We start from the raw sequence: 14,227 nt of genomic DNA on the forward strand, positions 1-14,227 counted from the left end.
CTTCTCAGAGCAGCAAGAGTGTGTGCCTTGGCCGACAGAGCCCACGGCGAGAGGCCCTGCTGCGCTGGGTCAGGAGGCGTCACCAGCCTTCTTTGTGACCTGCAGCCCCACAGTGAGCAGAGCCTTGGGATCTGAGGGCAGTTTGAGCAACATTTGCGAAGTGCACCACTCTTTGTGGGGACCTCGCCTAGCTGGCCACTCGGAACCAGAGCCAAGGATGCAGAGCTCTGGAACCTCCTCGCTGAGGCTGGGTCACTCCACAGCAGGGCCCACCAGGACAGGCCCTGAAATGACGATGCAATACTTCATCCCTTTTCATGTCTGACTAATATTTCACGGACCATGTTTGTTTATCCAGTCACTGACAGCTCAAGGCAACCACCGTTTCCTCCCCGAATTGTCTCTGGCTCCACAGCCCTTTGCCAAAACCAGCTGTGCCAGGGCCCTGTCGTTGCACATCTGTAGCCACCCTGAGGTCCTGGGTCCCTGAAGTCCTTCCCTCCTTGCATGTCCTCTGGGAGCCCTGGGAGCCTCTGTGCTCAACTGGGAGGTGAGGGCCTGGTGCTGTACTTTATGCACTGAAAGATGAAGATGAACTTGCTTCTACTCTGCTTGGCTAAGGGAGCAAGTTTGGCCACTATAATGCTGTGTGATCTTGGGCCAGTCGCTGGCCCTCTCTGTGCCTCCCCCCCCTGTGGGCTTCAGGAGAGGTTCCCCTGCCCCTTGCCCTCTCCAAGTTCCAGAGTGCGTAAGGGAACTGAGGCCCAGGGGAGCCCTCCATTGGGGGCAGTGGCTGCCCTGCCACCCTGCAGGCTGAACCTGAGGACTAAGAGGTGAGAAGACGGAGGAGATGCACTGGGATTCATAGGGTCAGCCTTGCCTAGCAGGCTCCAGGCCCCCAGCCCCCGTGCTGCACGTGCCCCTCCCCATGGGCTGGCACCGGAGCCAGCCTGCCCCGACACCTGGCTGAGTCTTCCCCACTGCCAGGAGCCTCTCCTCAACTGGACCTGGGGTCATGGGCAGAGACCTTTTGAAAACCAGTGTCAAGGTGTAAAGTCTTGGAGATGGCAGAAGGGGTTCAGCGAACCTCATAATTGATTTATTATAGCTATTTCCTAGACACTGACAGGAGATGCCTCGTTTCCAAAAGTCAGTGTTACACAGTCTTCCGGCAGGGGTGCATCCGGGGTGGGGCACCCCAGCTCCCGAACACAAAGGGGGCACACAGCGGGACCAACATGTCAGCTCCGGGCCCTTACTCTGAAGGCTCAGGCTCTGGCCTGCGAGGACTGACCCCCAGGCCACCGTCTCCTCGTCCTCCTAGACCCACACCTGTGCTTGCCAGGCCTGCACTGGACAAATGACCCCTCCTCACAGCGTTTTTCCTCCCTTTCAATGTTTGACCTTCTTTCACCCGCACTCATCACTCACTCTTTCTTCTGCTCCCCATTCTCTATCCGAGAGAGGGTCTGCATCTCCTTTCATTTTCTCTGCCACCCTTTGGAGAGGAGAAGGATGTAGTTTGCATGTCCTTGCCTTGCTAGTGAGTCTTTAAATGGACTTTGGAAATTTGAAACAATGTCACCAATATATTTTATTACGTGAAACCCAGCTAGAAATGGCTTTGGTGGTGCTCAGCAATACTATTTTATATACTTATTCTAAATTAATCTATATTGACATACTTGGCCCGTTTTACTGACATTTTAAAACCATCACCATTTTTTATTCTAAAAGGCAAGACACGGCCTTGGCGGCGTTAGCTTATTGGAGAATAGTGCAGGTATTTGTCAGACAGCGGGTGGGACAGTCAGAGGTGCCCATGAACTCACGCCAAAGCTGTGCCACCGCTGTGTCCTGCTGACTTCCAGAAGAGCTGAATTCAATGCTGTTTCCCTTGTATTTTTTTTTTTTTTTTTGGTTTTTCTCCGGTACCGGGAACCGAACTCACAACCTTGCGCTTGCCAGGCAGGCGCTTTTGCCGCTGAGCTAAATCCCCAGCCCCTCCCTTGTATGTTTTTAATAAATTGAAGCATGCTAATGAATTTGGGGGCTCACTAGTAAAGAAAACAAGACTATGGATGTTAACGTAGAATATAGATTCTGAGTTGAGGGTTTTCCTCTAAATGTGCTCTAAATTAACCCTAAATTACTGCGGTTTGATGGGCATTTGCTGGGCTGTTAGGAGACAGTTGCTTCTGTTCTTTGATCCCATGCAGAGTCACACGTGGGAAACTCAAAGCCGCATACCACCAGCTAGCACAGTGAAGTCCCAGAGCAGTAGCTCTGGGGAGAAGGAGGCTGTGCAGGCCACCCTGGGGACAGGCCTCACGCATGGGGTCCTCAGGGATCCTGGGCAGGTGGGGCAGAGCACAGCTGGGATTTGATTGGCCCCAGATCACCCGGCCAGTCCAGGACTGAGCTGTGTGTCACCTCAGGGCCTCGCACATCCGCCCAGACCTAGTCCTACCTGGGTGCCATCCTGCAGCTTAGTGTGGCCTGCCAACCCGGAGAGTGAGAGGCCGCAGAGGAGCTGCCAGGCTGCCATATTCCTCTCAAAGAGAGCATAACTGCTGCCACCAGGTCCTTCCCCCTGGGCCTTCACGGAAGTCAGACAAGTCCTTAAGCGGAATAGTGAACGTCACCAGCCAGGTCTCTTCTGGCATCTAAGCGTGGGTAGGTGATGCCCCAAGGGCTCAGCAGTGTCCCTGAGCTCAGAAGGTGGCCTCCGGGGACAGGTATGAAACACTGTTGGGTATGAAACACTGTCACTGTGGCTCAAGGAAGGACCACAGACAAATGAAGTAGGGTCAGAAGAGACCAGCTTTTGAGAATCTTCGGTGGACAAACATCCTCCTGATGAGGAAGCCACTCCTGGAGGCCACAGGGCTGAGAGATTTCTCCGTGCATGCATTTGTCACTCTGTCACAGGTGTCACCATGCAGTGTCTACACCACACCAGGGACTAGGTCTAAGAGGGAGCGGTCAGACAGTGTCCAGCAAACCTTAACCAGGGACTAGGGTGTGGAGCTGGGTGGGGATCTGAGGACCACAGATCTGAGAAAGGGCACCCACTGAGCCTGGGGAGTGGAGAAGGCTCCACAGAAGTGACATCTGAACTGGGGACAGAAGGACAAGATGGGACAGTGCCCTGCTGGCTAGCACACAGGCCGTCCTGCTGTAACAAGAAAACCCCAAGTGCAGGAGCTTAAACTGGGTGAGTTAATGGATGTCACAGGAGGAGAGGTTTCTGAGGAGGCACCTAACAGGCTGCTGTGTCCTTCTCAGCCCTCCCCAGTTAGAGATGGACCGATCACACCCACTGAGCCTCCAGGGAGAGGAACACAGAGGAAAGAGCTGAGCGCAACCTGGGCATTGGCCGGAGCTTAGTCCTGTGGTCACTCTGGGGTGCAAGGAAGGCTGGGAAATGTAGTCTTCAGCTGGGTGTCAAATATGCTATAGAACAGAAGAGCGGTGTCAGCTGTTGGCCTTCACCATATGTAGAGACAAAGGAGGGGAAGGAAGTTTGCATGTCTGAAGATGTGTAAATAGTTTTGTGTCATGAGGGGCGGGGCACGCGGTAGTGTTGGAGAGGGAAGTAGGGTCCTGAGGACTCCTCCTTAGGGTTGGACGTGAAGGGTTTTGAGCAGGGCTGGCCTGGCACAGAGATAGGTGGCAATGGTCACAAGAGGCATGGCCACTGGCCACCGATAGGCCCAGAGCAGGACATTCATAGAGGGGACGGGGAAGGCGCCAGGCTGAGGAGCAGGGACTCTTCGCTGAGGGCGGAGCTGGAGACCAGCAAGCTCTTCTTCTCTCCTCAGACTGTCCTGAGGATTGTGGTGCTGGGGATCTGGGACTACATTGAAAACAAAATAGAGGTAAGGACCCGGGTCTGCCACCACCCGCCAACCCAGCTGACCTGGGAGCTGGCAGACGTCACTGTCTCACCCGTCCCAGGGTGGGAAGGTGGGACCCAACCTCAAGCCAGCCCTTCCTGCAGTAGACACCCCCACCCCTGAGTCCTGTCAGCCGCACAGGCTGGATGGCTGGGGAGGAGGCAGGGAAGGGGTGACATGGTCTGGTTTCCAGCCAAAGGATGCTCTAAGAAATTTTCTGTTCTACGCCATTTTTAAATGCATTCTTGGGCTGGGGATGTAACTCAGTGGCAGAGCAGGTACTTAGCACATGAAGCCCTGGGTTCTGTCTCCAGCACTAAAAAAAATGTCGCTTTTGGACTCAATCTGAAAAGCTTCTGAAATGCGTTTAGAAACAAATATACCCTGATGTAATGCAGCAATTGGTCAGGGAGCCCAGCAAGGAAACTGCAGCGTGCTTCTTGGGCTGGGCCTGCGCTCTGCTCTGCTGGAAGGAGCCGGCTGTGGCGGGCAGGGCCGAGGCACGCTGGCCTCGCTGTGCTGTCTCCGGTTCTGCCTGCACAGGCGAGACTCCGTGTCCAGAATTTCACTGTGCTGTCAGGCTCCCTTCCCTGTCCCTGTGGGGTGGGGGACTCTGTGCTGTTCAGGGTGATACACAGGCCCCCGATGCCTGCTACCCATAGGGAAGGAACCCCTGCAGCCACTGCCAGCCTCAGCCCTGGCTCTGTTTGGTCCTGGAGATCTGAACGCCCCTCGTCCCACAGGTGTTTGATGGGGCGGTGATCATCCTGTCCTTGGCCCCGATGGTGGCATCCACTGTGGCCAACGGGCCCAGGAGCCCCTGGGATGCCATCAGCCTCATCATCATGCTCCGGATCTGGCGGGTGAAGAGGGTCATCGATGGTGAGTGGCCTGGGGGTCTGTGGGGCGTGGCAGGAGCTGTGGTAGCAACAGGGGGTGAGGGGCAAGTAAGGCTCTGCATGAGGAGAGCAGGCCCAGCCCAGCCTGACCAGTCACAGTGACTCCAAGCTGTTCTCTCCTTGTGCAAAATCCTGCCCAGTGTGCAAGGCAGACCGGCTCAGAGCAGAAGGGCCCAGAGCCACCTCGTGCCCTCCCCTTATCCAAATCCTACACCAAATGATAGCTGCTGTGGCCGGAGTGTTCCTCTGCAGTGCTTGTTCAGTGGGCACCAGGCCCATCCCCTGGAGCAGCCTCTCCCTGTCCCCAGCCCACGCCCCACCCTGGAGACGCTGCACACTGGTCCTGTTTCCGCCTGACCCCTTGCCACTCAGGCCTCATCCAGGATCATCAAACTAGTGTGTGCTGGGGTCCAGCTACATCTGGAGGATCATCTGTCCTAGTCCCTTCGTTCGACACATGGGGAAACTGAGGCCAGCAGGGCTGGGGTCAGGCAGCAGATGAGTGACCAGCAGCCCGGGCTCCTCCTGCCAGCTGTGCACCGCTGCACCCATCACACTAGTGGGCTTTGACAGCCTGCTGTGGCCCCTTCCCCACTGCACCCCTGCCAGGAGCCTCACTGTGGAGACTGCAGTGAGCAGAGACATGGATTCGCTCCCTGGCCTCAGGAGCCGTGGGCTGGGCCACTGGGCCCCCAGACGGCTCAGGACAGCCAGCTGCCCTCAAGTCCACCTGAACTGAGCTGGCCGGCGTCCCCTCTGTGTGAGATGCTTGCTCCAGCCAGAGAATATCCGGGGTGGGACGCTGGGAGGAAAGGAGTTGTGCATTGTAGACCTGGAGGGTTGTAGAATGCAGCAGAGGCCAGGGGCCGGAGTTCCCAAGGGATCAGGATGGGCCACGTGGCCTGAGGAGAGAGAGGGCATCAGGGGAGAGCCCGGTTTAAGGTTGAGAACTGATTCTGAGCTTTCTGAGGAGCCCCTAGCTGCTGAGCCCAGGAACTGCCACACACAGAGCAGGAGGCTGCTGCTGGCGAGGAGATCTCGGGGGACCCCACACTTACAGTCCGGGCTTTCTCCTCCATGCCTCACCATGCGTGTCAGCTACAGTCGGGATCCTCTGTAACAGAGACCCAGACAAGCGATGACCTCAACAAAGCAGCGGCTCATTTCTCTCACATGAGCGTCGGTGGTAGCTGCAGGTAGTGATATGGCACCACCTCCATGGTCAGGAGCCTGCTCCTGCTGTTGTGTTGCTCTCAGCCAGCGATGGTGAACCTTTTAGAGATGAGTGCCCAAACCACAACCTAAAACCCACTGTGTATCACAAAGTACCAATATTGCCATTAAACCTGAATATTGAGGTTTTAGTTTAGGAAAAAACAACTCCTACATTAAAATCTCTTGTCTTCAAAGAAAAACAACATATGTACCATAAGTTCACCACCACTGCTCTAGACTCATATCCTACTTTTCAGTGTCACCTCATGGTCTAAGATGGCTGCTCCAGTGCCAGCCATCACATCTTCACTATGAGGAGGAGGAGAGAGGATCATGATGAAGAGGCAAAAGGAAAGCCCCAGCTGCCGTTTGTCTTCTGTCTGTCTGTCTGTCATCTTTCTATCTGGAGAAGCAACTTGTTTTGATGGGTTATCTCCAGAAACCAAAAGAATTGTGTATTAATACTCAGTTCTTCCCTGTGCCTCAGAGACTTCACACTTCTCTACCTGGGAAGGTGGTATACACTACCCTTTGCTTTCCCAAGGCCCCAGTCTTTCCCCCTACACATTCAGCCTAACATGGAAACTTAGTTGCAGTACTGCTTTCTCCCCTGGTGATGCTTGCTCAGCTACTTAATACTGGGAGGTAGAGGAGTGGGTGGAAGGGAGTTAGATGAGTATAAAGAGTGATGCACAGAAAAACAGGAACATGTCTTACCCAAGGTCCCTCTCTCCTGTCCCAGTGGCTTCACCCTTCATTGGCTTTTTTTTTTTTTTTTTGGTACCAGGAATTGAACTCAGGACCTTGTGCTTACCAGGCAGGCACTATGCCACTGAGCTATATCCCCAGCCCCAGGCCTTGTTTCTCTCTGTGCTGGATCATACTGTTCATAAGCCACTTCCAGTCCCAGAGCCATGGGTCTAAAGTGGCTGCCACAGTGCCAACCATCACAGCCCAAGGCCACTGGTAGCTGCAGAAGAGACTGGAAAAGTCATTATTCCAGGCAGTTGGCACGTGAGATGCAATAGTTCCAATTTGTGTGCACTCCTGGCCCATAAAGCTCTACAGCGATCTGTTAGGCAGAGTCTGCCACCTGGTTCATCTTTGCTGTCTCTGGCCTGCTTGGGCTATAGTTTGTAGAGCAACAGCGGGATATGTTACAGGAATGCCATGCTCAAGGTCAGCTTGTATTTCAAGATGTCATGCAGGGACCGGCAGTGTCCAGCCAGCCAGAGCCTTTCCTAGCTGGACTCCAGTTAGTCCGTCTTTGTCTCCCATAGCCTGGGTAAGAGCCTAGCCTGGGGCCGTTCCTGGAGCTCAGAGTCCAGCTTCAGTCTTCTGTACTGGTCCCAGAGGCCTTGTCTGCCATGTTGGACTGGGATACAGGCCGCCTTGTCATTAATATCTTCCTTGAGATTAATTCACATGCTCTGAAATCCACTCATTCAACATGCATACTTCAGCAAGTTCTAGGCCATTGAGAGTTGTGCAGCCTGCGCTAGACCTAAGCTCAGAGCACTGTCAGCTCCCAGAAGAAAGGCCGAGCTCACCAGCCATCTCTTCCCGTCCCCCAGCTCCAGGCTCAAGCTAATCCACTTCCCACCCCTGCAGAGCTGCCCATGGTGGACCCGCCGTGTCAACGGAATTACGCAACACAGGGATTTTGTGCCTGGCTTCTTCCACTCATCACAGTGTCCTCAGGGCTCACAGTGTCATCCATGCATCCATCCCTCCTCCCTCAAGTGCTGTTGGAGTGTGCGTTTCATCTGTCCCCTCGGCGGTTGGTGGGGGTTTGGGTTGTTTCCACCTCAGGGCCATGGTGAGTGACGCTGCCATGTGGGCTGTGTTTTCAGTCCTCTCAGGCACCTAGGCATGGGACTGCTGGGCTGTGGCCCCTCGGTTTACTGTGCTGAGGCCCTGCCAAACTGTTCTCCAGGTTGGCCACATGCCAGGGACATGTGACAGTCCCCACAGCCCCGGAGCCTCTTAAAGCAGATGCCATGCCCCCTCCGCTACACCCACTGGCCAGGACGCGTCCGCTGCCACTCACGGCTGCAAAAGAGGCTGGAGGGTAGTTGTTATCCGGGCAGCTGTGACAATAGCCAACATTAAGTCCCTGTAGGGCAAGAAAGTGTCTCCCCAGCAGCTTGAGCATCTCCCCAGATGCTGCCGGGTGCCCGGGCACCCTGTCCCTGCCCCCGGCCCGAGCCTCACGGTTGTCTGTCTTCCAGCATATGTGCTGCCCGTGAAGGTGGAGATGGAGATGGTCATCCAGCAGTACGAGAAGGCCAAGGTCATGCAGGACGAGCAGCTGGAGAGGCTGACGCAGATCTGCCAGGAGCAGGGGGTAGGTAACGTGCGGTGCGGCTCTTCTGTCCATTCTGAGCAGGCCCTGTGGGGGACACTGAAATGCCCAGAGCCCCAGGACACCGGCACTCGGGGACATGAGGTGAGGGGGCCCCCCAGGGCACAGTCCTTGTCATCCCAGCTGAGTTGCCAAGGCACCCACCATTCACCGGCACTTACAGGGGCTCGGTCCCCAAGGCGCAAATCTGTCTGCTGAGGGCGGCAGAGCACCACTGTGCCCATCAGCACCAGGACCCTGGGACACCCCAAGAGGGGTTAGGGGTGCACACAGCCCTCCCCAGGGGGTTCAGAAGAAGGGCCTGAGTGCCAGCCAGTCCTGCAGCTGGGCTACAGGGTGCTGCAGAATGCTAGCAGATGAGGCTCCTGTGAAGGTCACATGGTGGGGATGTTGGGGTGATGGACAGATGACAGGAAGGCCATCCTGCCCCCTTGCTCCATGATCCAGGCAAGCTCAGCCTGCCACCCCCAGCGCTGCAGGCCGGGCTTGGTATGGAGCCCCAAGGCACATACCCCTGGTTTGCAGTGCAGTGAGGATGGCCACACTTGTGCCCCCGCTGCCTGGTACACAGGGTCCCTCCGGGGACTCAGGGCTGGTGTCTCACCCGTCACATGCCATGTGCCTACTCGTCTGTCTGTCAGGGAACCCCATCTGCCCCTGTTTCGGAAACGCTACAGCCTTGCGTTTGAGCACAGAATGCCTCTGAGTGACAGGCGGGCCCCCGAGGGACACATCGTCCAGGGGTCTGGGAGCAGGCAGTCCACAGGGTCTCTCCAGTGCGTTCTGTCAGTCAGGACTTGTGCTGGCATCCCTGATGGACATGGCCGCTGCCCTCAGGGGCCTTGGGGAGTTGGGCAGCCCAGACGGTGGTCTAGTGCCACCCACACCTCTCCAGGGCTTGTCCAGCTCAGAGTCCAGAGTGAGGGGGGTTGATGGGGCCCTGACCTGAGCAGTGAGGTGCTGAAAGCCAGGCCCGTGTCCAAGGCGGCGGGCAGCAGGAGGGCTGGAGGGGCTGGGCATGGCCCAGGCTGGCCTCGTCTTGGGGAGGAGCAGTGCTGGAAGTCAGGCAGGAGGCGTCGGCTCTGATGTGAGTTTCGGTGGTTCTTCCTGGCTACACTGAATGACAGAGAGGAGAGGACAGAGGGGACCAAAGAGACAGCAACCACTGGGTGGAAGAGTCGGGTTTGTACAGCAGGGGCCATCGAGGCCAGAGGAGAAGACAGTTCTGGGTGTCATCCAGAAACCTGCTGGGGGTTATCAGGTGGTTCTCAGTGCACCTTGGGACAGAAAAACAAACGCGCTGCCTCTGCAGTCATCAGCAGAAAGCTGCTGCCCGCCCCACCTCCATGCACAGCCGCTTGGCTGGCGGGGGATGTGCCGACCCCGTCTCTCACCTCCTGTCAGCAGCACGCGCATCAGGTGGCCAAGGAGGAAATCCTAGTGGTAGGCTCACCCCCGTGTCTCCATAGTGACCCCCGTCTTGAGCCCCCCAATTTCTGCCCACATGTGGCCACCTTCCCCGGGGGGCTGGGCCACAGGGAGGCTGCTGTGCTTCTGCACAGGAAGGAGTCAATAAATACAGACAGATCCCTCTCGCTGGTGACATCTGGAAAAGAGATGAACACAAACCAGCCATCCTAATTCAAAAACCACCTGAAGCCTGTCATCCCAGTTAAGATAGCAGAAATCATCGGGTGGGCTGGATCCCAGGGGGATGCTGGGGAGGGCTGGCCGGGTGGTGCTGGAGCTTCTGCAGGGAAACCAGGAAGCTGCTGTCCAGGGCTGACACCAGATTTGAGACTCGCCTCGGTGTGTTGTCCCTGGAATGTCGGGGATGGCCAGACCCCTCTGGAGAGGAGCCTGTGATGGTAACAATAGACATTAAGGACAACTAGGTCAAAGCCAACCATGCTACTTGTGCCTTGGGCACTGCTAGACCCTCTGTGGGCCTCAGTCCTGCTCATCTGGAAATGGGGGTGATAACAAAACCCAGGTGAGGCTGCTACGCTTAAAACATGGCAGGTGATAAACCTTGACACTGGGTGCTCCTCCGTCCTGCCCACCGGGCCCATGTGACCGCCCCCAGGTCCACACGCCCACGGTGGGGACTCAGCCAAGAGCACACAGCGTTCCAGGGCTCTTGGAACCTGGGATGGATCCGGGTGTCCTTCCTGGTGTTTGTCAGTCCCCCCCGCCCCATAACTGCTTCTTAGAAAGGTTAAGTTGCCTCTTCTGTGACCATACAGATTCCTCTCAGGTGACGTGTTTGCTGGTTGCCATGGACACCTTAGACATTTCATCTTCTGTGCCACCTAACAGCTCACTGCTTGCCACCAGCCATGCCCAGAGGGACCAGAACACCTCACACTGCAGAGGGAAGGCTCCTAGAGGGCACGTGCCCAGTCTAGGGTTAGCCAAGAGGGCCCTGCAGGCCAAGAGAAGGGGAGCAGTGTGCCCAACGCCACAGAGCAGCTTGGAGGCTAGAAGGAAAATGGGGTCTCCTGCAGGTCACTCAGGGCCATGTGGCCCTTCTTTCTGGACAGGGAGACGGGATTCGCTGCTTCTCTTATTCCCGTGCTCCCTCCTGACTTCTGGGCATTACCGTGAGATTTCTGCCCCAAAGGGGAGCCGAGAGGGCCGAGCAGAGAGGAAATCTCATCCAAGTCAGTCCGACCTCTTCTAGGCCTTGGCCATACGACGCAGTCCACTTCTACCCTGCCCACCGCCCTATGAGACATGAAGACGTGGATCCTGAATCCCACTCCACAGCCGAAAGTTCCTCTCTCAGGTTTATTTTGTTCCTTGTCTGGATCCCAGCCTGAATTTTCCTAAGAGATCATCGCACTTGTCCCCAAATGGGTGTGAAGCAGGATGTTCGTGGCTGTCCTTCAGGGAGACAGTGTCAACTGTCTGTCTGTCTGTCTCTGTCTACCAGATGCTCCAGGAATCAGAGCTGCTCAAACGCAGTGGTTAATTCAATGCACTGTCCTGTTCTTCTGACGTATCTTTCAAACCCACTCAGGAGACGTATGTAGGTCCATGCCCAGCATCCTGCTCTACTGCTGGACATCCAGGCTACCTGCTCGTTGCTCTCTAAGCCTTACAATAGATGTTGGCCCCAAATCATAGGATCTGAATGGACCTGCTGTGGAATTTCATTTCTATCCTGGGTTCGACAGGAAGCACAGAGGAAGTTGAGTTCTCTGTCCTCAGTAACCTTTATTCCAAGGCAGTTGGCAGAATACCAAGGGACAAGGGGTCCCACCTAGGGTGTCTTCAGACCCAGCCTCTGAGGAGGCCCAGCCTCTGGGGAGGCCAGAGGAACCCGGGAGCCCTTGGGGGTTGGTGTGGAGAAAATTCCCTGACCTGGGAGGCAACAGCTTTGTCTTTGGAAAAAGGGAGGCAAGGCTCTCCTCATGCAGAGGCTGTGAGGGTCACATTAAACCGCATAGTACACACTGGGGGCTCAGTAAACATGGGGAGCAGACTAGGCGCCTAGCACAGACCCTGCACTGCCATGCGCGTCAGCTCACTCCATCCGATGGTCATGGCTGGAGGCCAGGGACCCTTCATGGACGGGAAGGCTGAGGTGTGGAGGGGCTGTTCTTGTCCGGGTGCCGTTTGTCACAAGAGGGCTGGGGACCAACCCAGGACTTCATTTCCTTTCGCCATAATAGGATCTGTGCACGAGGCACAGTGAGGATGAGAACCTGTAGTGGCCACATCAAACGATGCCAGCCATCTTGGTGGCCGAATGCAGGAAGTGTGTGTCTGTCACACACCTCATTCCAGGACAGGCTGTGGCGGTGCAGCACAGGAGGACCTTGTGGCCCCCAGGCTCCTCCCGCGGGGTCTTCTTTATTCAGCCAGTGTGCAGGGAAGGGGCATGGAGAGCTGAGCTTGGAGCTGCACTGCTGAGCTCGGACATGGTGATGTGGCTTCTACCTGTTTCATTAGCAAAACTCAGTTACACAGTCCCAGGCCGGATGCCAGGGGAGCCTTTTGTGCGGCCCAGAAGAGGAAAGGTCACCTACACAATTGCCTAATCTGTAAACCAGGCCAATGGGCCCGTGACCTCCTTACCTTTTCCCCATCCCTATGTGGCAGGAGCAGTCTCTGCACAACATCCTGGGGTGTGTCTCCCTACCTGTTTCCTGAAGAAACAAGGCCATAATCTTGACCTCTGCTCAGCATGTGTTTGGAGGAAGAAGGTGACAGAGGACGACATTGACTGTCCCCTTCCTGTCCAGCCAACCGCATTTCCAATCTCTGCACCCCAAGAGGATGTCCCCCGGCATTTGTGCACAAAAATTGCTCACTTAGAGGCTGGGGACACAGCTCCGAGATGAGCAAGAGGGCAGGCGTAGCAGGAAAACAGTGGGAACACATTCTGGCTCCAGGACGGCTCGAGCTGGATCATCCCAGGGAGCTCTTTCTTGGTGGAGGCCACGAGTCCCGGCTCAGCCCAGGTGCCTTTGTTACCTGGATTATTCAGGATCTTCCCTGTAGGAAGAGGATTTTTTTTTTCTTTAATTTTAACATGGGAAGTGATTTGTAAAAGAGCTGATAGTTTTAATGACAAGCCTATTTAGTTGATAAAATTAGCCATCAGAGGAATAACTTATGTTATCCTTTTGCCATAATTTAAATTTATGGCCAAACGACCAGTCATCTTCACAGTGGATGGAAAGGGGCCAAGGTTGGTCTCAGCTTCACCCTGGCCCTAAATCATGAGTTTGCAACTGTCTCCTGATTTTTATTGTTACCAACAATGGTGGAACTAATGGAAATAAACATTGGATGCCATCTCAAAAGCAGATGGGGGTGGAAGGCAGGGCAGTCTGCGTAGACAGCACTAATAGGATGGAGCAGAATTATTGCTATTGCATTAGATACCATCGAGCTCTGGCCCAGGAGTGCATTGATCGGACCAAGGCCCATATCAAGTGGACTCCACACCCAGCCCATTAGAGGCAGAGAAGTGCTGGGTGTGGCCACAGCCTCCAGTGGGTCCAGCCCACTTGGCCCTACATTAAAAACCGTCTGTGGAAGGCCCTGATCCACTCCAGTAATGCACACCTCGGGCTTCCCTGCGGACCCCAACCCATCTGGCAGGTTATCCAATTAGAAGTACTTAGCTAATGACTCGCATTTAGTGGGGCTGTGACTCCACAGTGAATTCTTTCCCATCCTGGGGCGGACTTTCTTTTTCTTTCCAATAGGTCAGTTTGCCAGTGGAAAACCTGCTTCCTTCAATCATGGAAGCCCCCGGCACCTTCTCCCGGGGAGAGTGAGTGTGGGGTGGTTCTTCCTGCGGGGACTTCCTCGTACCTTGGTGTGAGGTTTCCATGTTTATCCTGCTCAGGGTGTCTGAGCTTCTGAAACTATGAGCTGATGTTTCTCATTAGATTTGGGGTTTGTTGGGGGGGGGTGTCATGATTTGTTTTTATTCTGGGGATTAAACCCAAGGCCTCCCACATACCCTTGCCAGGAGCCACACCCCTGGCCTTGGGACTGGTGGATTTATTGCTTCTATCACATTTTTTCATTCTGTTCTGGGGCTTTAATCCTGTATCGAGCCAACTGACTATGTCTCATGTCTCTCTTACACCCTGTTCTGTTCCCTCATTCCCCTTCTTTCTTCCTCAGGCTGTAAGTTTTGATATGTTTATTGGGCTGTCCAAAACTGTCTTCTGTAATGTCCATCCTGCTGTCACCCCCATCAATAGAGTACTTAATTTTAAATACTGTATATGAAGCTTCTGAAAGTTTCATTGCATTCCTTCCATTGATTCTAGTTCTTTGCTGGAATGCTGCATTCATTCCACCCATCTTTTCCCTGATTTTCT

General features: G+C 55.1%; 1 protein-coding gene across 2 annotated transcripts in view; it reads left to right on the forward strand.

Annotated features, from left to right (window-relative positions):
* Nucleotides 1-14,227, forward strand: part of LOC102016005 (chromosome unknown open reading frame, human C15orf27) — a 101,554-nt gene that overhangs the window by 71,631 nt on the left and 15,696 nt on the right. For both annotated transcript variants that reach the window (XM_005393470.2, XM_013518946.1), the window contains 3 exons: nt 3,825-3,881; nt 4,643-4,781; nt 8,245-8,360. In XM_005393470.2, the coding sequence (XP_005393527.1) occupies nt 3,825-3,881; nt 4,643-4,781; nt 8,245-8,360 (312 nt within the window). The remainder of the gene's footprint in view (nt 1-3,824; nt 3,882-4,642; nt 4,782-8,244; nt 8,361-14,227) is intronic.

The sequence above is a fragment of the Chinchilla lanigera genome, unplaced genomic scaffold, assembly GCF_000276665.1.
Source record: "Chinchilla lanigera isolate Chin_1 unplaced genomic scaffold, ChiLan1.0 scaffold00049, whole genome shotgun sequence".
In the NCBI taxonomy this organism is placed as follows: Eukaryota; Metazoa; Chordata; class Mammalia; order Rodentia; family Chinchillidae; genus Chinchilla; species Chinchilla lanigera.